Source organism: Anopheles arabiensis, chromosome 2 (assembly GCF_016920715.1).
Source record: "Anopheles arabiensis isolate DONGOLA chromosome 2, AaraD3, whole genome shotgun sequence".
Classification (NCBI taxonomy): Eukaryota; Metazoa; Arthropoda; class Insecta; order Diptera; family Culicidae; genus Anopheles; species Anopheles arabiensis.
In genome coordinates, this window is record NC_053517.1 from 6,167,918 (window position 1) to 6,188,294 (window position 20,377).

At 48.3% G+C, this 20,377-nt stretch overlaps 1 protein-coding gene across 3 annotated transcripts; it reads right to left on the bottom strand.

Annotated features, from left to right (window-relative positions):
- Positions 1 to 638: 638 nt before the first annotated feature.
- Positions 639 to 20,208, bottom strand: LOC120898623 (non-canonical poly(A) RNA polymerase protein Trf4-1). Of its 3 annotated transcripts, none has more exons than XM_040304706.1 (7): positions 19,647 to 20,208; positions 15,303 to 17,942; positions 6,395 to 6,573; positions 5,855 to 6,301; positions 5,641 to 5,775; positions 4,811 to 5,541; positions 639 to 4,720 (listed from the first exon to the last, which is right to left on the bottom strand). In XM_040304706.1, exons 2-7 carry the CDS (start codon positions 16,106 to 16,108, stop codon positions 3,896 to 3,898), a joined length of 3,123 nt encoding a protein of 1,040 aa, XP_040160640.1. In that variant the 5' UTR covers positions 16,109 to 17,942; positions 19,647 to 20,208; the 3' UTR covers positions 639 to 3,895. The 3 variants fall into 3 exon arrangements, with proteins under 3 accessions (XP_040160640.1, XP_040160641.1, XP_040160642.1); XM_040304707.1 differs by lacking the exon at positions 19,647 to 20,208 and adding an exon at positions 19,360 to 19,561; XM_040304708.1 differs by lacking the exon at positions 19,647 to 20,208 and adding an exon at positions 18,348 to 18,497.
- Between the last annotated feature and the right edge of the window lie 169 nt (positions 20,209 to 20,377).

Genomic DNA, 20,377 nt, shown 5'->3' on the forward strand with positions numbered 1-20,377 from the left:
GTACCCTGGGTATCGGTTTTGGTGCCCATCGGTCAAAACGCGCGGCTGGTTAATGATGTGAAGGGATCGGTGTCGAGAACGATCACACACCAGGTACGCGGCGCGTACGCAGCCGCCCTTGACGTCAGTATCAAAGTTCAAACTGCGGGTTCGCGGAAATTATCTCGGCCAACTTTGGGCCAACGCGCGGAACACGAAATCCATTAACACGCGCATCTTCCAGTTTCTTTTCTTAGGAGGAAAGAATGAAACAACTGAAACAACAGTAATATTCCTTTCCATTTGGCATTTTAGTGCCATAACGGGATTTTTTTTTTTGTAATCGTCGTTGGTTTTTTTTTATTTTTATTTTCATCGCATTCCTGTCCGCATTCTCATATGTACACGTTTTGCCTTACGGTATGTATCTAAAGGTATTTTTACTTTACACATAAATTATGGTGCATCTTTGTACTCAAAATGACTGGGTTTTTTTAACTGTTGTTTGTTGCTGTGTTTGTCGTTTTCGCTTGCGTCCCCTAGTTTTGCTCACTGCACACGCTACAGATTTACGATTTTTAGTAGATGTCTTCTTGGCGTCTTATATCGGGTTTGGGAGCGGATGGCCGCGTCGATCGATCTTGTGCACTCTTGCTTAGTAGTAGTGGTGGTGGTGGTGTTGTTTTTTTTTTTTTGGGGAACCTTTATGTGGCTACAATCTGTTACTAGCTATGAAACGGAGCTGGCGGAGGATTACGACCGAACTGTCCGACCGAAAAACGTTCATAACGAAACGGGATGATCATTCTTCGCATTGGCAACACAGGTTGCTTGCTTACTCGGCAGCTACAAAAGGGGGGGAAAGAAAACCGGCCATTTTGCGAGGAACGATAGATATCATTCCATCCTAAACACTACTACTTTTCCTACTCATAATCACTGCGCTATTTGGGATGGGGGGTTGTTTCCGCACACAACCGCACCATGATCACCTTTTGCCGTTTCTCTGAGCACTATATCTTGGGTACGCGTATGATCGTTTTTTTTTAACGTTTTTTTTTTCTTCCTTTGATCATTATGATAACTACACTAAACCATAACGCACGCGTGCCTGTACGAGTTGTGTTGTCTGTGTGTTTTGTGTAAACCTAAAGGTTGATGGAACTTTTATTGCCTTTCTACCACACTAGCACGTGTTGCTCCACGCGCGTATAAAACACAGCATTTCCAGTTCCCTTTCCTAGTCTATGATTTTCATTCATTGCGAACATATTTGTGATTTCTATAAGTATTGTAAATGCTTTTGCCAGGAGATTGAAACACACCCCCCTCTTTTGCTTTCAACTTCGTTCAAGTAGCAACAACAAACCCTTACACACACACACACACACACACACACCGACGACAACAAATGGCAGTTTGATGATCGTGCAGCATGCTCACGATGATCACGTGTGTGAGAGAGGTTCAGTGTTACGTATATGTTTTGATTGCAATCTTGTTGATATTGGAACGCGTGGTTTGATGATTCTATTATTATTCTCTCTCTCTCTTATCCTTCCCTCCTTCGTATCAATGCTAAAATGTACGCACTACTACTAAAAGGTTAGGCAGAAGAGATGGAGTGTTTGTTTCGCTTCTTTTCTTCTGTTGTGGTGTGTGAGTGGGTTTGTAATTGAGAAGGATCATTCTTGGTGAGAGAGTTTGATAGAATGCATCCAGTGTATGTTGTAACAATGTAACTCTCTCTCTCTCTCTCGACTGCCTTCTGCTTCCCAGTTTCGACTATTATCAGCAATGCATAGTAGCACACGGAGGACACGCACAAACACACAAACACACATACCGACACACCCTGAACGCAAAGTAGGAGCCGCCGAACAGAAGGCTAAACAATCTCAAACAACGATGCATGAAAACAATTTCCGAATAATTCTATATGTATATGTACACATCAACAGCTCTTGAAAGCGAAGATAGTTGAATGATGTTGTTGTTTTTTTTTTTTGAGTGAAAATAAACATACAGTTTCATGCTTCACGGGGCCGTATCGGAACACGTTCCACAGCGCACGGTGAAGGATTAAACTCCGGGGGTTTTGGTTTATCTCCTCTACCTAGGCCGGGGGGGAGGGGGGAGGGGGGGAGGGGTCGATGATATAAAGCGATATAGGTTTGCTTCAGAAGCACATCGGTAGGATTATTAGCGATAGTAGCGCTTCTACAGTAGTTGATCCTTGTCCTAGGCGCGATAGTAGTAGTGGTAGTAGTAGTAGTAGTAGTAATAGAAGCAATAGTACTTGCACGCAACTAGTAGTGGTTGTGGTAGCCGAATATGCAAGAGCCTACATATTACTCTGGCCAAGCACCTTATGCACCGTCCACACGCCGTGGAATATATCTCATATTTACATACAACACTCGCAAAATCAAATAGCAAAACTTTACAAACTGCTGCTGCCCTCGATTCGACCACTAACGACGCGTACCCCATCGTTCACGGCATAATGGTGGCAAATGATTTATCAACGTAACGTTTAACCAAAAAAAAAAAACCTTCCGCCATACAGGCTTCCGTTGCCCTTTTTTCCGTAAGGTTCATTTTACGCGTGATTCTGTACGTTTGCGCTACTCAAATGATATACCTTTCTACCTACAACGATCCGTAACAGTAACAGTCAGAGACAATCGATAGAAAACGTAGTTCTCATGCACACGCAAACACACACACACACAAGCATATACAAAACTTTGTAAGATTGGATTGTGGGATCACAACGTCTGGCAACGCTAGAGCTTATCATCATCGAACAATAATAGGGACAAAACAAAACAGTTCCAAAAATCTTTGCTCATTATATAGTCCTACAGTAAGCACTAATTGCATGATTTCACTGTATTTTTACGCCTTACTTACGCCTACAAGAACGTGGTTTTGTGTTCGAGTTTTATGCCGGTTCTCGGTTCTACTACTTATGCCTAGGTTAGTGTAGCTGTATCTCTGCCGGATGTTGCTCGCAAACACGTTGCACATGTAAATTTAAACATGCGAGGACTCTAAGCCTAACCTCAATACGCGCAATACGGAACATAATTGTTACGGTTGGTTAAGGCCCAACTGCCCAAAGAATCATTCCACGTCGCTGTACACAGAAATAGAACAACTTTGCGTGAGGTAAAGCAAGCAAAAAGTACACCACTTTCCAACACAAAACACAAAGTGAACGTGAAGCGTTGATTGAAATACGGCCAGTTAAAATCATCGAACGGCCGGGGATACGGGCGATTGAGTGACGGGAGGAGAGGAGGCTCGTAAACATCAATCATGCGTAAAAATTTCAAATCCAACGGTCAAAGTGATCGGCGCACAACACACGGACCAGCAGCACAACAACACGGGAAGATCGGCAGCACTAGCAAACCAGCGGCAACTATCCGTCGCAATGGCAGCCAGAATAACATCAGTAATAATATATACGTTTAAAAATAAGTAATGTAGCTTGGCTAGTGGTGTGAGTGAATGTAAAGAGTTGCGCTGCTAATCTCTCTTGTCCAGGCATCGCGCCGTAGTAGTAGTACAATGGCCTTGCCGAAGGCCATCGGACAACACACCCCGTCACGCGCTTCTCGCTGCTTTTGCTCCTTTTTTCACTGTTTCCCTACCATTTTCGATATAACTACACTATTTAATCCCTCGCGCATCACATTCTTGCATATCGCGCGTTCTGCTGCCGTGCCTAGCGTGGCAGCAATGAACATTCGCTCCTCTTCTGACTGTCTCTCTCTCTCTAGGTTCACACTAAAATTGGAAGGCGCCTAAGTGGAGGGATGGAGGGAACGCTGCGCACCCAACACACAACTGTTTAATAGTGATAGTAGCGGAACCTTTGCTGGTACCCCCCTACCACGGATGGCTATCATCGGCTGTCCAGGCTGGCCGGTACCGGACCGTTGGACACACTGCCGGCCGCACCGGCCATCGTCAAGCCGTAGCTAATGGCCGTCGCTGACGGTGGTCCTCCCGCCGCCATTGGGCCGCCACGGTCCTTCTTCTCCCCGGGCGAGACGGTCTTCTTGCGCTTCGAGGAGTTTGTACCACTGTGGGAGGACTTTTTGCCGCTACTGCTAGAGGAGTTGGTGTTGCTGCTGATGGTGCTACCAGCGCCACCGGCACTACCACCACCACCACCACCGACGCCCGTCATGATGACTCCGTTATTGCCCGCGAGCGCATTCGATGGCAGCAGCGGTAGCCCGCCAGCGACGGTCGCTTTCGGGCTTGCCGATCGGTGGTAGTGCAGATTGTTTTCATCATTTATGACCATCCCGGCGGCGACTAGGTTGCTACTGCTACTGTTATTGCTCGCAAGACCGCTTACTACTACAACGTCGGGGGAAGGATAGGACGAGGGGGACGAGTTGCTGCTGGGTGGCATTTTCAGCATGCCGCCGGTGGTGGTGATCAACCGGCGGCTTTTGCTATTGTGACGCACCAGCCCGTTGCTGTTACTGACCGCGGACGGTTGGTGGTGCTGCTGTTGCTGCTGCTGATGTGACTGCATGCTGTACGCACTATTGGTGCTGTTGTTACCGGTCGCACCGCTCGGAAGCATGCGCTCCGAGCTGTTGCGACTGTACAGGGTGTTCTTGCCAACGATCTGCTGCTGCTGCTGCAGATGGTGGTGATGGTGCTGTTGCTGTTGTTGCTGATTCGGTGACGGTACGATGCGCCGATTGTTCATCTACCGAGAGGTAAAACAACATTGGGATCGTGCATCTTTGCGCAAATGCTTTATTATCGTATTGCGCGTGGCCGGCCGCTTGTTACTTACGTTGTTGTAGCTGATCACCTGTGGCGCATCGACGATACCGTTTGGGTCCGCCGACAGTTGCTGCTGCTGGTGCTGATGTTGATGGTGCGTCATGTTTAGCATATTGTTCTCCTCTATTAGCAGATCGTGCGGATGGTGCGGGCCCGTCGTCGATATCATCATAATCGTAGCCGTGGGGCCTCCGTTCTGTTGCTGCTGCTGCTGCAGCTCGTGCAGCTCGATCGGTGGCGAACGGGTCGTTAGGCCGGCTGCCGACGCTGACGGCGAGATATCACGGCCGGTCGCCGACGGGAGACAGTGGAAATCCCCACTAGCGCCGCCCCCGTCGCTATCCATGCTTTCTTCCGACAGCTCCACGCTCGACGTACTGGGCCGCCTGTGAATCACCTGCCGCGGGTACTGCTGCTGGTGGATGTGATGGATGGCCTGTTGCTGAGGTAAGTGACGTGCCTGCTGCTGCTGCTGCTGCTGCTGCTGTAGTGGAAGGTAATGGTCGCTCAGCAGTACCGTCGTTGTGGTAAGCGGCTGTTGTAAGCTCGGCTGCCGGATCAGCTTGTCCTCGAACGTATCCTTTATCCACTTGCGGTACTCGATCACTTCGTCCGTCACGCGTATTATTCGCCCCAGTATGCTTTGGCGGTTGCAGTCGTTCAGATTCTTGTCCAGCGGTAGCACCGCTTGGACCAGCACGATGTAAGCGTACTCGAACGCTTGCTTCACGTGTAACGCACCTGTACAGAAAACATGGAACAAATGGATATCAATAACAATTGGACAAACAAAAAATCGGACAAATAACAAGCTTATTAGACATTCCCCGGGAAGCCTACCATAGGAAGAACGTCCAATATCATTGCCCGGCGTTAGCGGATCCTCTATGCACAGCAAGCTTGGCCGATGCCCGTCAATCATTTCCCGCTGCAGCTCTTCCTTCGGTATGTATCGTCCCGATTTTACACTAATGCCTGCAAAGCGAAGAAAAGGACAGTTCCCCATTAGCACCACAACTCTCCACTGTACCACGGGCCGTTTCCCGCCACTTACCAATCTTCATGTAGTTAAACTTGCGACCGTATAGCTCGAAGAACTCGATCAGCAGCACGCCCAGATTGGAGCAGGCGTTTGGCTTTTGGTGGTGCTGCTGCAGGAAGCTAATGCACATCAGTATCAGCGAGTAGGAGGAAATGCCACCGGTAAACACCTCGTTCAGGTCGCGCTGCAGCAGGAATTGCTTCAGCACCAGCACCAGCTTCTCCAACACCGGATATTCGCGCTTGAAGCCCTTGATCAGCTTGGCCGACTGGACGCCCGACTCCATGTTGAAGGAAATGTCCACCTTGACCTGCGTCTGGCGGTCCGTCAGCTTCACGATCGGCACCGACGCTTTGTCGAGCACGCGGACCGAGTTCGGCTCCGCAATGCCCTGGCTGATCAGCTCCATCTCGAGCGTTCGCAGCGGCAGCATCGTCCATTGCCCGATCACAACCAAATCTGGAGAGGATGAGAGGGAGAGAGAGAGAAGCGCCGTTTGAATATGCCATTTTTTTAGTCTGCCACCACAATTGATGCGAAGACGGTACTTACCGATATCGCTGGTTGGTAGGTACAGCCCGGTACGGAACGAACCGAACATTTCCACCCTTGCCGATGGCCAGAGATTCTGCACGATCTTCTCTATCCGGCTGACCACCATGACGCGCAGCGCGTGCTCGGTTGGAGTGGCGATCATGTGCGCATAGAATTGCTCTATCTCCTGGTGCAGTCTGTGAGTTGGTAAAGGAAGAGACACAACACTTTTAGTAACATACGATCCTATTAAATAGTAAGAATTCGTACAAAGAAAACCGCATTCAAGCGTTATGTCACACATCTGCACAATCTCATCGGACGGCCTTGAAAAGAAAATTCCAAACTCTTCTCTGCTTACGTCTCGAGGTCACACACATATACACCCACTTGTTGATAAACGACCGGATGATGATGACCGCATTGTGCTCTGTCCACACACACACACACACACATGTGGGACAGCAGCTCGTCTTTCGCATAACCGGAGCACACAGTAACGTTTACAATAAGAAAGCCGCACGCCTCGACACGTCGACGTGTGCAAAGAAAATGTCTGCTTCTTCCCATTATTGTAATACCGTACTGTTGTGGACCCAAAAACACGTGGGATTTGGGTAGCTGTGGTATGGGGGGGGGGGGGGGATCGTTATTTAACACCGGATGATTCATAAACAAATGGCCAACACCAAATTCCCCGCGCGCATCCTTGGCGTATGGTTATGGACTTTTTTTCTCTTTTCTTGTTGCTGTGCTGCTGTGTTTGGCCACCTGTTCAATGCTTGGAAAATGGAAAAATTCACCACAGCGGGTGATTCTACAACGTTCCAAAACGGAAGGGAAAAGCAGAGAGAAAATCATCTCAATGTGGCCCTGGCAAGCGGCGCAGTTCGATTATCATGTGATCATCATCTTTTTGCAATATTTATTATGAAAGTTGAGATTAGCATATTAAGTCCAACTCATCCAGTCCAAACTAATGGTTAAAGCTTTATACGTTTAAAATGGCTTGAAAATTTTAATATCTTAATCTCAAAGCAATTTCGCCTATCAACTGGAATAACGAATTAATTGTACAAAGGGGTGAGAGATTGATAACGATAACAACCCTTTTTCCTTACACGCTTTATCAACGAAATTTGCGAACTTTCCAAGGCGCAAACCCTCTAGTACCATACGACCTCGACAGTGATCGAGAGAGTGTTTGTGTGTGTGCGTTCCGACCACCTGTTGCAATAATTAATCGTGTACGAATTTGCGGATCAATGATAGCAGCGAGCGTAATCTTGCCCGAATGCCCAAGCAACCCAACGTACGAATGAAACGGGGGGAAGCGGAAGGATGGAGGAGAAGCAAGAGATTTCGTTTCATTAGATCGTTTCAAATGCGATTGCTACAGCTCCAATCCAATCACGCGCTCCCGCGTATAGTAATGAATCTTTTAATCGAAGAAAATGGATATCGTCTTCGGTTCTGTTGTTTGCGTTGTTTGTTCATCTTTTTTCTTCAGCTGTGCGGGGCACTGTGTTCAGCTGCATTCATTTCCTTTCCATTTGGTTGTTTTGGGGGGAAGAGGGTTTTTAATTTTCCAATTTTACTCTTCTCGATTGATTGTTACCACTGTTTACAATCCACCCATAATAAGGCAAAAGCGCGCACATCAACTTGATCGCCATTCATTTGATCCCCTTCTCGATCCTATTTCGTGGAAAGATTCGTGTTAATGAAATACAGCTGAAACGATCTTTTTTTATGTTTTCTTTACACAATTCATTATATACCACTCCCTCTCCTCAAAACACCACAATTCTCCTTCGCAATGGAGAAAGCGCAACTGGGCCCGCACACCCAAAAAAACGAAAAACCATTCACGGTAAGCGTCTTCCGAACGTGATCGTTTCTCTTCCTTTCTCTTCCCCGATGTGCCACACACACATACATACACAGCAGCACTAGCGATACAATAAAATTGCTATTTTGGCTGTGGAAAACTAAGTTAATAAGTTACGGCGCTGCACCTTAAGCGCACAACACCAACAGGGTGTGATAATGGTTGAGCGCTGTGAACCCTCTTAAGCACACACACACACACACACACACACAGACACAGACGTATTATAAAATAAAGTAGCGAACGCTTCAGTGATTAGAGACGACGGTACCGCGCAACTGCATAACTGGCTGCACCGGCGATGCGTTTCCGGCCGGACTCCAGCCAGAGCACAATAGCAGCGCAACGCGACACGCACGAAACATGCGCGGCGGCAGAGCACATGGTGAAAGGGTGATCGCGCGCGCGCCCATCGTCAGGCGCATTAACTAGCCGACCGAATTGGACGAATTATGTGCGCGATGGTGAATGGGGCTCCCGACCACCATCACCACCTCTACCACCACACACACATGTGGCTCTGTTAGCCTGCGCATGCTTTGCTGCCCTTTTCCGGCACCTTGCGGCACGCGTGTTTTGAGGTGCGTTTCTCGTTTGGATTCACAGTGATATCTCCTCGCCCGGGCTACAATTAGGTGTAAACCACCCTTTTTTCAACCCTTTTGTTGCCCAATTAACTCATGCTCAGTAAGTTTGTGGCAGTTGTGTGGCTTTCATTTTCGAATGGAGAAAAGAACCCGCGTAATCGACAAGCATGAGGCGACGCTCAAGCCATCTCCTTTCGTACGTTTCTCTTCTGGAGATCTTCCTAAAAATTAAAAAGAAAATAATTATCATCAGTCAGTGGCATTCAATCGAGAAGTTCAATAGCTTGCGAATTGACGAGAGCTAGAGTTCGATGAAACCCAACCGAGACGTAACAGTAACGGTGTGCATCATCTCTCGTCTGTGTTGTTTTACTTGTACAACTGTGTTACACCCACCCCCCGTACAACGTACACTTTTTGCTGGCACAGGATGGCAAACAAATTAATTCTAGAACGGGCAATTAGAACCTGCAAACGAAACGAAATGAATTGCACACCTTCTGACAAATAAGGAAGAGCACACACAGAGCAAACCAAAATCGTGTTGTTTTCCAACAACTGACAAAACACCCATACACACACACAGACAGCACAAGCGCACAAGCTCCACACTTCCGGTTACGCGTGAATAATGCGTGCACGAAACGCGAGCATAGAATACCCATAACGCTCCCTTCCACTAACAAGATCATGACGATCATTTGCCATTCTACATGACGGCCACATTCGCGTCACAGAATCGTGCCGATCTTTGGACCAACAACAACAACAACACTGTTTGAGCAAAAAGGGGAAATACAAGTAAAAACAGCGCACACAAACGCCCATCCAACACTATGCAGTGCGCGAACAAACAACAACTGGATAAACAAAGTACACACAAACACACACACACACACACACACACACACACACACACACACACACACACACACACACACACACACACACACACACACACACACACACACACACACACACACACACACACACACACACACACACACACACACACACACACACACACACACACACACGAATGTATGTATCTGTCTGGGCTAGCTTCCCGGCAACCCACCACCGACCCAGTCCCGAGGCCTGGACGGACGGATCTCGTACATTCCGTGCCCCGTTTCCAACCCCTTGAGCAGGAGAAGGATGATGGATGATTAGTTGGTTGGTTGTTCTTACGTCTGCACTTGCCTGAACCACAACAAGGCTTCCCTTTGACGTACATTCGCCGTCCGCACGGACGCTTGCTTGGATTTGGGAGCCCTCCTGGTTGGGTGTTCGCTTTTTAAAACAACCCACCACACACACACACAACCATCTGTTGCAATCGTAGCCTGCTAAGGTGCATTATTATTTTCACCGTCATCATTGACGCAAGGAAGAAGCGTTTGTTTGGGGCCAATGGTCCAATACGACAGCACTGCTATTTACTTTGCAGAAAATAACTACACACGCCGCAGATTTGCAGGTTCTCACACACTGGAGTTTGCTACAACAATTGCAAATTACATCGACAATCATCGATGGGGAGTTTTTTTGCTTCTTTTTCTTCTTATTTTGGTGATGTTATTCAGCGAGATTCAGGGAGATCGTCCGCTACGATCGGAGGATGAGATCAATCATCTGCATCCGTCGCACCGGGGGACGACACCTTTCGCATCACCAGCAACAAACGGGACAATGCTGCATTTAAAACAGATAAATTAATCTCGATTGCTTGAATGCATTATTGCATGTGGATGTAGTACGTAAACAAACAAACAAACAAACACTCCGTACTTTACTATCGTTTCAAATCGTTGAAGAGCTTTTAACGCCCAGCAAAAAAAAGGGCACCACACAATCATTCATAACACAACGGGGTTCATTCTCCATTCATGATTACAGCAACCAGAGCCCGCCGCCGACCATTCTAGCAACAATACTACACCACGTGACGTCACATTGTCATCCGGAAGCCTCTCCCCTCGCCTCGGCTACCGTGAGACGTCTCTGTGGCCGACACTTTCGCACAGCGATGTATTAGTTGTAGTAGTAGTAGTAGCAGTAGGCCGTATCGTTTCCGGTTCATCAGCATGACAAGGACGGGCGGAACTGTCAAGAGCACGGTGAACCGTTTTTTTTGTTTTTGTTGCTTCTCAATAGACACGCAAACGTGCTGGCTATTATTACGGGCACGGGTCGGTACATGCGTTTTTCAAGTGTAAGCCAACACACACTCACTTGCTCGGGTTCGAGTAGCTGTTTGAGAACGTGTTGATGTTTTAAAAACATTTTTGAAAAATATCTCATGCGGAGTTGTAAATGTGTAATTAATTCTCCCTAAAGGTGGTGTGTGCTAAACCCCTGTTCCTTGTACGTCCGCCTGTCAGGTGTAACTTGTCGAGTTAATTGTGATTTTTGGTACGTTTCTTTGCTTGCCAGTCAGCTATCGGTTTCAGTTATCGACCGATCAGTGCGTACAAGTGAGAAGAACACGCTTGACACACAGTGGCACAAACGACCGCATGTGTTTTTACACACCAGGGTGGAAGAAAATAGGTCAACACAGATTATGCGTTAATTCTTTGCTCCTTCTTTTGTAGCATCATCTTCAACACCAACACTGAGAGAGGGAGAGAAAGACAGGGAACCAACATGGTCAGTTTAAATGTCTAACCGTGTCTCTTTCTGTTACATCCGACATTCATTTTCTCTGATGGCTGTTCCATGTTTTATTCTTCTATTTTATTAAAAGGCAAGCGCAGGAACAGGAACAGGCAGTAGTGCGCTATATGAAAATGACCATGAAGTTTTGCCGATATCCTGCGATAATGTGGATTCAACGACAATGACGACGATATTTGCCTGACTGATTATCTGACCTGTTCGAGACCAACTCCCTAATAAAAGCGACATCCGCGACAGCTGAGGGTCACCGGACCCGATTTCTTCTGCAGCCCGAGTCGACATCCTTGACTTGCTAACTGGCTCTCGTCTGACGCTGATTGGCCACCCCGCCCCATCATTGCACGTCACCGAAGGGAAAGGAAAGGCCATCGCACGGTGTACAGGTTTTTAAATATGAACTTATCGCTCGTACCCACCACTTTTAATGGAAGCCAATACACGAAAGGCAACGAAAAGTCGGGGGGGTTGAAAAACTGTTCTGCTAGAGCGTTGATAACTTTTTGATGACATTGGCAAAACAACAGCCACTCCAGGTTCCAACATCAGGGGGGTGGGGATTCGGTCTTTCAGTATGTTTCAAAATCAGTTTTACAGCAATCTTATCTGCGGCTTCTTGCTTGTTGCCCCGGCATAAAGCAGTACCACATATTTGTGTTTGGATTTTTCTCTCCCTGCGCTACTCACTCTACTACGTCAGAGGGAAGCTCGTGTGTAATAGGGTAGCAGCAAACTACAGAGAGGTAAGGTAAACTATAAGGTCAGCATTAGCTACCACATGCTAATGATAAGAGTGCACACACGAATGGGCACTGCTTTGCTCGAATTTCGAAACCATTCGTACACTGTAACGTATGCTGCTGGTGCTGCTGCTATCTCAGACCCATATCTAAGGTGTGTGCTTTGGTGAGGGGCGGTGGTACGGACGGTCCTGCTGCCTGATTGTCAACCAAGCATCACATACCGTGTAGAGAAAAAGGGGGAAAGGTAGGGCAGTAGCAGTGTACAACCGGGCCCGGAAGCGCAACGGCACCAAACGGACGGAAGGTGCTAAAATGATGGACGAAAACATACACCCACCCACCCACCCACTTTTGTGCATAATCGACAGCGATACCGTGGTGTGTCGTCTGCCGCCAGCAAACCGACCGCGCGTAACAACGTTTGCGCACACAACAGGCAAAGAAAAGAGTGAAACTAGAGCAAAGGAGCAGAGAGCGTTACCGGGTCACATATACACATTATACTCTTTCTCTATAGCCAGTGGCCACGGCCGCGCATCGTCAGTAATGAACAGCGAACAGGTTGTAAATCGCCAAACAGTGCGAACGTACACCACGACCGACCGCGTTCTTCCCCGGCTGATTATAGAATCGCGCAAAATAATCCGCGTGCGCAGTGAGGTGTTGGGCGTGATACGCGGGGACCCCGGGGGGTGGTTGTTCGGTTGGTAATCTTTTACATATTTTTCTTCCCTGACCTCTTCTTGCGCGCTTTGCGGTATGCCGATGGTAGCAGCACGAGACAAACCAGTCAGTCAACGACAACGCCAAGAAGATTGGGGTAGCAACAAGGGAATTTACGGCACGGATTGAATGAAACTCGCCGGTCCGTGTCGCGTGTGTGTGTGTGCGTGTTTCCTTTTTCTTCCGAGCGCCAGCGAGCGGCAGCAGCAGAGCTTAATATTGGAAAACGAAAAAATCAAACTATATACATCTAGATGACATTTGCGGACAACAGTGCAAGGCGAAGGAGCCTTGAGCGGGTTGAACTTCAGGAAATGGATGGCGTGTGATTGAGTGAGGGCGATACTGACGTGCAATTATAATCTGCATGGTTTTTTTTGGGGGGTAGTAATCGCTGGGATCGATCTTGTAGTGTCATACGTCACCAGTACACATTATACACAGGGCCTTATTGTGTTGACTTTGTGCTTAAAATCGTTCCCAAACACGGCTCTAAATATCAAAATTAACAATTCCGTACCTAAAGCTGAATCCTTTCCCCAACCAATAGGCCTCAAGGTACAACAAGCTACTAAGAAACGACACCCTCTGTGTCCTCCATTTACTCAAGCGATGTTGATACAACTGCATAAAAAAAGAAGCGATGCAAGACAACAGTTTCACCTGATACTGCGCCTTGCGGAGATGCTTTCGACCACAATTTGAACGCACTACCCATTCTCCCACCCATTGATGACAATCGTACATTCAGTGTCACATGCAGCAGCAGAGATAGCCTCGCCCGTGTTATCAAGACACACACGGCGGAAGGTGGTAGTAGATATAGCAGTAGTAGACGAAACGCAATGGGCTGGTGTAAAAGCATTACGCCAAATTTCCTACTCTCTCACACACACGGCGCCGACCATTACACCACAGCGGGCAAAATTGTATAATAACAATCAGGTGTGTGTCTCTTATCGTGGGCCCGCGAGTAGTAAAACGCGATCGTGAACCTCCGAAAACGGGAAGTGCGCACAAACTGGACGCTTGTCATTTGAACGTTCGCTTGCGCTTATCGAGTGCGCGCGTTCACGGTTTCGGAGGGTTCGGCGGACCTGCGTTCCAGTCCTTTCGAGCCACCTGGGGAAGAAGTGCAAATCATCACACATCCTTTCCGACTTTCCTTACTGCGTCATCATTACTCTTGCCGGTCCCTCTTGTTTTCTGATTCTGTTTTGCACATTGCTTGCCGATAATCGTTTATCACGGATTGGTGGGGGTCGTAGCGGCTACAAGTTACTGGCTGACATTTAATTGCGTTGTTTTTCGATGCCCACACTTTTACGCTAAGCAAAAAACCATTTCCCGTGTTATCCAGTGTATCAAAACATCCGGTGACGAGAACGATAGCAGCAACTCAGCTGATCGGGAATTGAACAGCCATCTTACTTCTTATTCTGCCACTACAATGTAACGAAAAAAAGATTAACCACCTTTTTTGTTTGGCTTTCCCATTGCGTGCTAAGGCCCGAAGAGCGGAGCAGATTCGTGAGCCGATGCTAGCGCGGCATATAAGAGGAGAGCAAGGCAAAAAAAAAAACAACAAACCACCCATTCCTCGCGCAGTGCCGCGAGATACTTATGGTCGCGAACGAAGGTCATCGAGTTCCTTTTGTTTGTCTTTTTGGCCCCTTTTTCTGTTCGTTCGTTCTCGCCTCCCCTCCCCCTTCCTAAGCTCTCTATCTCTTTCCCATTTGCCATAGTTGTTCTGGAATATGCGCCTTTGGCTCGCGGGGTGGAGGAACAATCATCATTCGCCTGCCGACGTCCGAAAAACTGCGCTGCAACTTTTTTCGACACTTTGTATCCGCGTTGCGCCATGTTCGCCATGTTTCGCGCGAGATGGTGTTGGTGTTGGTGTGCTGTGTTCTGCATCATCTCTTTGGGAATCATTGACACGTATGCAAGTGCATACACGATCACTCTACTTGGGCGTGGTAAAGGTACGATCGATTGCAAATCGTCACCCCAACATTTGCTGATCTTCAAAGTAATAAATTTGTTTCAACCGCACTGAGTTCGGTAAGATGACGGCTTCTAGCGCTGCCTAAAACGACAACAAAAGCTTAAAAGCAAAATGTTTAAAGCAAGAAAAACCCCAAACGCACCGAATATCAGCCCACCAACCGTCCTTCCGACTCCGATCGGGCGACTACTACTACTAAACGCGCCAAGATAAGATAAAAGCACGCTAACGTAATATGTATTATTGCCCCCCCCCTCTCCCCCCTTGCTCTGCCCACCCCTCATCAACCACTCACCCAATAATGCCTCGACCGTACTTAAAGTTGGGCGGACGCCAGGGACATCCACCGTGGACGCCGGTCAGCCGCTGCTGCTGCTTGTTCATGTTGAACGTGCTGGCCTTATTTTCCGTCATCATGCTGCCCAGTTTCTTGCGCACCGGGTTGTAGTTCTTCTCGCTGCTACTGACTAGACCACCGCCGGTTCCGGTTCCGCCGCCGCCCGCCTTGGTGCAACCGTTGGTACCGCCGCCCGTCGTCAACTCGCCTCCGCCGTTCGTCGTACCATTGTTGCTAGTATTACTGCTAACGTGGTTATTACAGCTGCTGCTAGAATTACTATTATTATTATTATTGCTTCCCCCGTTGCCGTTGCCCGGGTTAGTCGGGGTGGTGGTGGTGGTGGTGGCGCTGCCGCTATTACTTCCGTTCAGTACACTACTATTTGACAGTGCGGCGTTACTACTGCCACTGTTGACAGTTGCACCGGCGTTAGAGCCGTTGTTGTTGTTGTTGTTATTGTTCGTTTTCCCCGTGCCTTCGTTCACAGGGGACGGTTGTTGCTGGTGATTGCCGACACCGTTGTTGTTGTTGTTGTTGTTGTTCCCACTGTTACCGGTATTGCCCAGCGGCAGGTCGAATTGCTTCAGCTCACCGCGCGCGCCTCCCGGACCCTTCAGCCCTTCCTGGCCGTTATTGCTGCCCGGACCGTAGTTGGCGTGCAGTGGGCCGTACAGATCGGAATTGCTCTCCCAAATGCGCATCCAGGTGTGCTTTGCCGGACCGTCCTGTTCCTCCTGATACCAAGCCACAGCAGGGTCCATCGTGTGCGCAAATGGCTGTGCACTTTCGCTTCGCGTTTGCGCGACTTTGCGCGTCAACTGATCTTGCTTTATCGTACTACACACACACACGCACACCAGAGCGCTATCCCAAAACGGGGTTACACATTGACTTTGTGGGGCAAACACACACACAGTTTTCACGTGCACATACACAAACACACACACTTTCAAACGCGTGAGAAAATGACACTTTGCGTCGATACGTTGTGGAAAACGACTTACGTTGCTTATATGCTTAAAATCGCACTACACACGATCACACACGTACACCACTTTACAGTTCGCTACTTAAACACTACTGTAAAACCGATCTCCACACGTGAAAACAAACAGGATATCCGGTTGAAGATCGCACCCTACTACTGCCTAGTACACTATTAAAGGTAATGTTTTTACACTAAGTTAACCAACGAAGGATAACGCACGCGATATACACACTATACTTATGCTGCTTGGAATCACTCGCTCGCTCGACACACGTGTGATGAGGCTGGCCCACGACACGACACACAAACGAATTAGGTGGAGAAAAAATATGTTCGCTTATCACATGATTTTGAATATTTGATTTTCACACGCCTTTTGCGTCACGGTAGAACCTTTTCCTACTTTCGAAGAGAAACCATCCAAAACGATGGCAAAGTTCCACTGCATTCAACTCCTTCACTGCACCTTTTTTGCGCACAAAATAACACACACACGACGTGCTTTCGTGCGTGCGTGCGTGCGTGTTTGCAGGCGCTATATTACACTATTCAAGGGCGGGAACGTTTTGGGAGGGGGTTGGTAAGCTAGCCCCGAATCGCGCCTCAATGATGATCTTGCTATCTCAACAGAGGACGAGATCACGCTTTAATTATGCCCGCGCACAGACACTCACACACTTTTTCCCTTTCTTGCACACACACACACACACGTGCTCACTGGGTCGACAATGCAAGGTCGATGAAGGGTTTTTGGCTGGGCCAGAGAGAGCTTTAGTGTGTCTGTCACTCTCTATCTCTCTCTCACTGCGGGCGCTTTTTTAATTCGTCTGGCTGGCAGTTTTGTTTAACCTTTACCACACACACTAAGGGCACTCTACTACCCCCGTTTTTCCGTACGTTCGATCGTTCTTACGATTGGGCCACGAGACACGGCGCGTCAAAGGAGAAACAGAACCATCTCCCTGCAGGTGCGACAGCACACTAAGGCTGTACGTACGATTGCGTACGACGCGACCACGGCCGCCCTGTTGCGCTGCTTCCTCGCGCGCGCGACAGGTGCTGCCGCTGTGCTCGCTGCTGATGTGCGATGTGCGTGTATGCGCGTACGCCCCAGCAACCCTCCAATGGAAAGGGTGGCGGCTCGCCCTCCGGTCGGTCAGTTGGGTTTTCCTAGGCGCCTTCGGCTTACTGCGCGCTGCTCAGTACGATATGTGTGTGTGTAACTGCGCTGTATTGCTGCGTTGCGCGCCCGTCGACGTGCTTGTGTTGGTGATGTGTTTTTCGAAGGGATTCCACACTCCCTCTCCCTTTCTATCTCTTTCTCTTGTAATGCACTCGCGAGATGATTGCACCGTCGTCTCGTGCACCGCTTTCAGGGTCGTTTCGTGTGTGCACTACACCTCACTCTCGGTGCGCTTGCCTCGGACCAAAGCCTTTCGGAAATGCGGGCGGGGGGAATGCGCGTTTAGCACAAACGGTCCTCGCGCGATCAGCAGGCTCTTACGCACTTGGGGGTGGGGGACACCTTCTTTTCCCTCTTTCTTCTGGTTGCCCCGTTGTCAGCACCACAGACGTCAGAGTTTACCTCGCTTGAGCGGTATCGGTATCTGAGGAGGAAAGAAAAGATGGCAAAGCATGAGACACGATTGTAGAGAACTAGAACTCCACACGGACCAGCGCGCACCGTCGCGCCGCCCCGTTGCATGAAAAGTGAATGTCGGTGGTAAAGAGATTCTTCATGTATCGGGGTGTGTGTGTGTGTGTGCTTGTGTGCAGCACAAATATGGGAAACAACTGCTGCCGGCATGATTTTCGGTCGGGTTAGTAGTTGGTTAATGCGGCGCTGTACACACTTGAGCGATTCTGTTGCTGAGCGATCCGTGACAAACAGGTTCTACGCTTTTTCTCAATGCCAACTACTACTGCTGCTGCTGCTCCTTCTCTACCAAAACCTTTCGGTGCTATATTTTGTGCATCGTTTCCCACCACCTTCTCCCCTCCGACAAACTTACCACCGTCCTGTCGACATTCTAAAATGCAAGCACGAATAACATTGAAAGTAAACGGAGCTGTGTAAAAACTTTATCAAAAGTGTTTGCGCACGTGTTATCCCGCTGATGTTTTTGTGTGTGCAAAGAAATGTGTGTTCTTTTTATGGTGAGATATTTCTTTTTTGACAACAGCATCGCTCTGTCCCTTTCACGCTAATCGTGTGGTCTTGTTTACTCGCTCAAAACCATAGCTAAAGTGCAGTTTTAACACGCACAGTGCGAGCGGACGTATAAAGTTGTATATTAATGATAAACATCATACTTGTTTTACAATATTACATTATTTCCCTAAAACAATGATAATTTAACATTACAGCAATTTAAAATGCATCATAAATGGTGTCAAATCCGAAGCGAATTTGTTCATAACAAAGTTTTCTAACATTCGGCCATTTTTATCCACATGTCAGAATTAGACCGAAACCAACACTACTACAACCTCTACCCGGCACGTGCTCGCTCAGTAGCGCACACTACCACTACTACACCACTACACACACAGGGACTGCACCCCATGGCAGAGTGGTGTTCCACTTGCCGTAACACTTCGGTACGTGTCTAGACGGCGCTTGAGCTGCTTCCCGTGCTAGTGTGCGTGTGCGTGCACAGCAAGCAGCGAGATCAGCAAATCGCCTGGAAATTTCCGCTATCTCCCTTGCACACACACGCACGCACACCAGCAACAGCATCGAAAACGCACGTCGATGTCGTCGATCGTGGTGTGTCGTGCGGAGATTTCGGGAGCAGATTGCACATCCAAATGACAGCTAAATACAATTAGAGGAGAAAAAACCCTTGTCCTTGTATTAGCTGAATTACGCTCCCGTTGACACTTAGCAGCCGGATTTTGGCCTGCCGAACAGTTCCGTTCTACACACTCCTTTCTCTTTCCTTCTTCTCCTTCTTTCCTTTCACCCACAAACTGTTTGCTGCTGCTGCTGCTGCACCTCTTCTTTGCCTTCTTCACACACACCTTCTTTTCAAAAACCTGGTTTGTTCTAAATGAAATGCATCGCTCCGGCACGCAAAAGTATACTCTTTTCGTAATGCACAACTTGCGGTAGGTGTTAATTTCTTCCCCGTTCTGCTAGCTCCACACCACAAGGCACAGCGCGACGTGTAATGTTCGCCTAATCTCTCGGACAGCGCGGAGATAGAACACCACCACCACCCCTGCTGCAGCCACACACACACACACACACACGCGAAGAAGAATCGACTAACGACAAAAAAGGAATACAATTGCGAAAATTTTCTCACCTCCACCCGCAGCTTCACCCACTCTCTTTGCACCACTTCGCGAAATCACTAACACACACCCTCACACGCACTCCGTTCCGCTTATAAAGTCCCGCTCTGATTGTCTAATGTTAGAAATATCAGGTGGTAAAGATTCGGCCACACAGTGGGGTGTAGAAGAAGAAAAAAACCCTCCGAATCCCCTGTTCCCAAAAACCGAACTTTTCTCTTCTTCTGTGTTGCCTTCTGACACACACACAGCGGGTCGGCTCTTTCCTTCCTGAAGTCTCCTCTCGCGGGTACACACGCTTGGCAGACGTACCAGGCTGCTGTGAACTATTATTTCACACACGCCAGCCCAGCCGGAAACGCCAACAAAAGGGGATGGCCCTGCCGAATAACAGCCGCCGCCACCGCCGCCGATAGTATGCTTTTATCACGCCAGCCCAACCGCACACGGTGCCCGTTTTTTCCTGCTGGTATTTTATCACAAATTCGGTGCTACTTTGCGAAATGGTTTTACCATGCGACCCGATGGAAGGCGAAAAAATATGGCATGGCAGACGGGCACTTTCCTCAGAATGCGAGATCAAGGTTGCTGTGGGCTGAGGGATGACAAGGGAGCGCAGGTTTTGAAGGGCAGGGCTCGTTGCCGGTTTGAATGATGCCGATAACTAATATTATTCTGAGTGAAGATTATGATACAAGCAGATCCATTTTTAAAGCTCAGAAATCACAAATTTTGCATGTGA

Coding starts and splice junctions, on each gene's coding strand:
- LOC120898623 (XM_040304706.1), bottom strand. CDS start 16,108: ATGGACCCTGCTGTGGCTTGGTATCAGGAGGAACAGGACGGTCCGGCA. Junction 6,302..6,394: donor CCTACCAACCAGCGATATCG/GTAAGTACCGTC, acceptor CATCCTCTCCAG/ATTTGGTTGTGATCGGGCAA. Junction 5,776..5,854: donor GTTTAACTACATGAAGATTG/GTAAGTGGCGGG, acceptor TTCGCTTTGCAG/GCATTAGTGTAAAATCGGGA.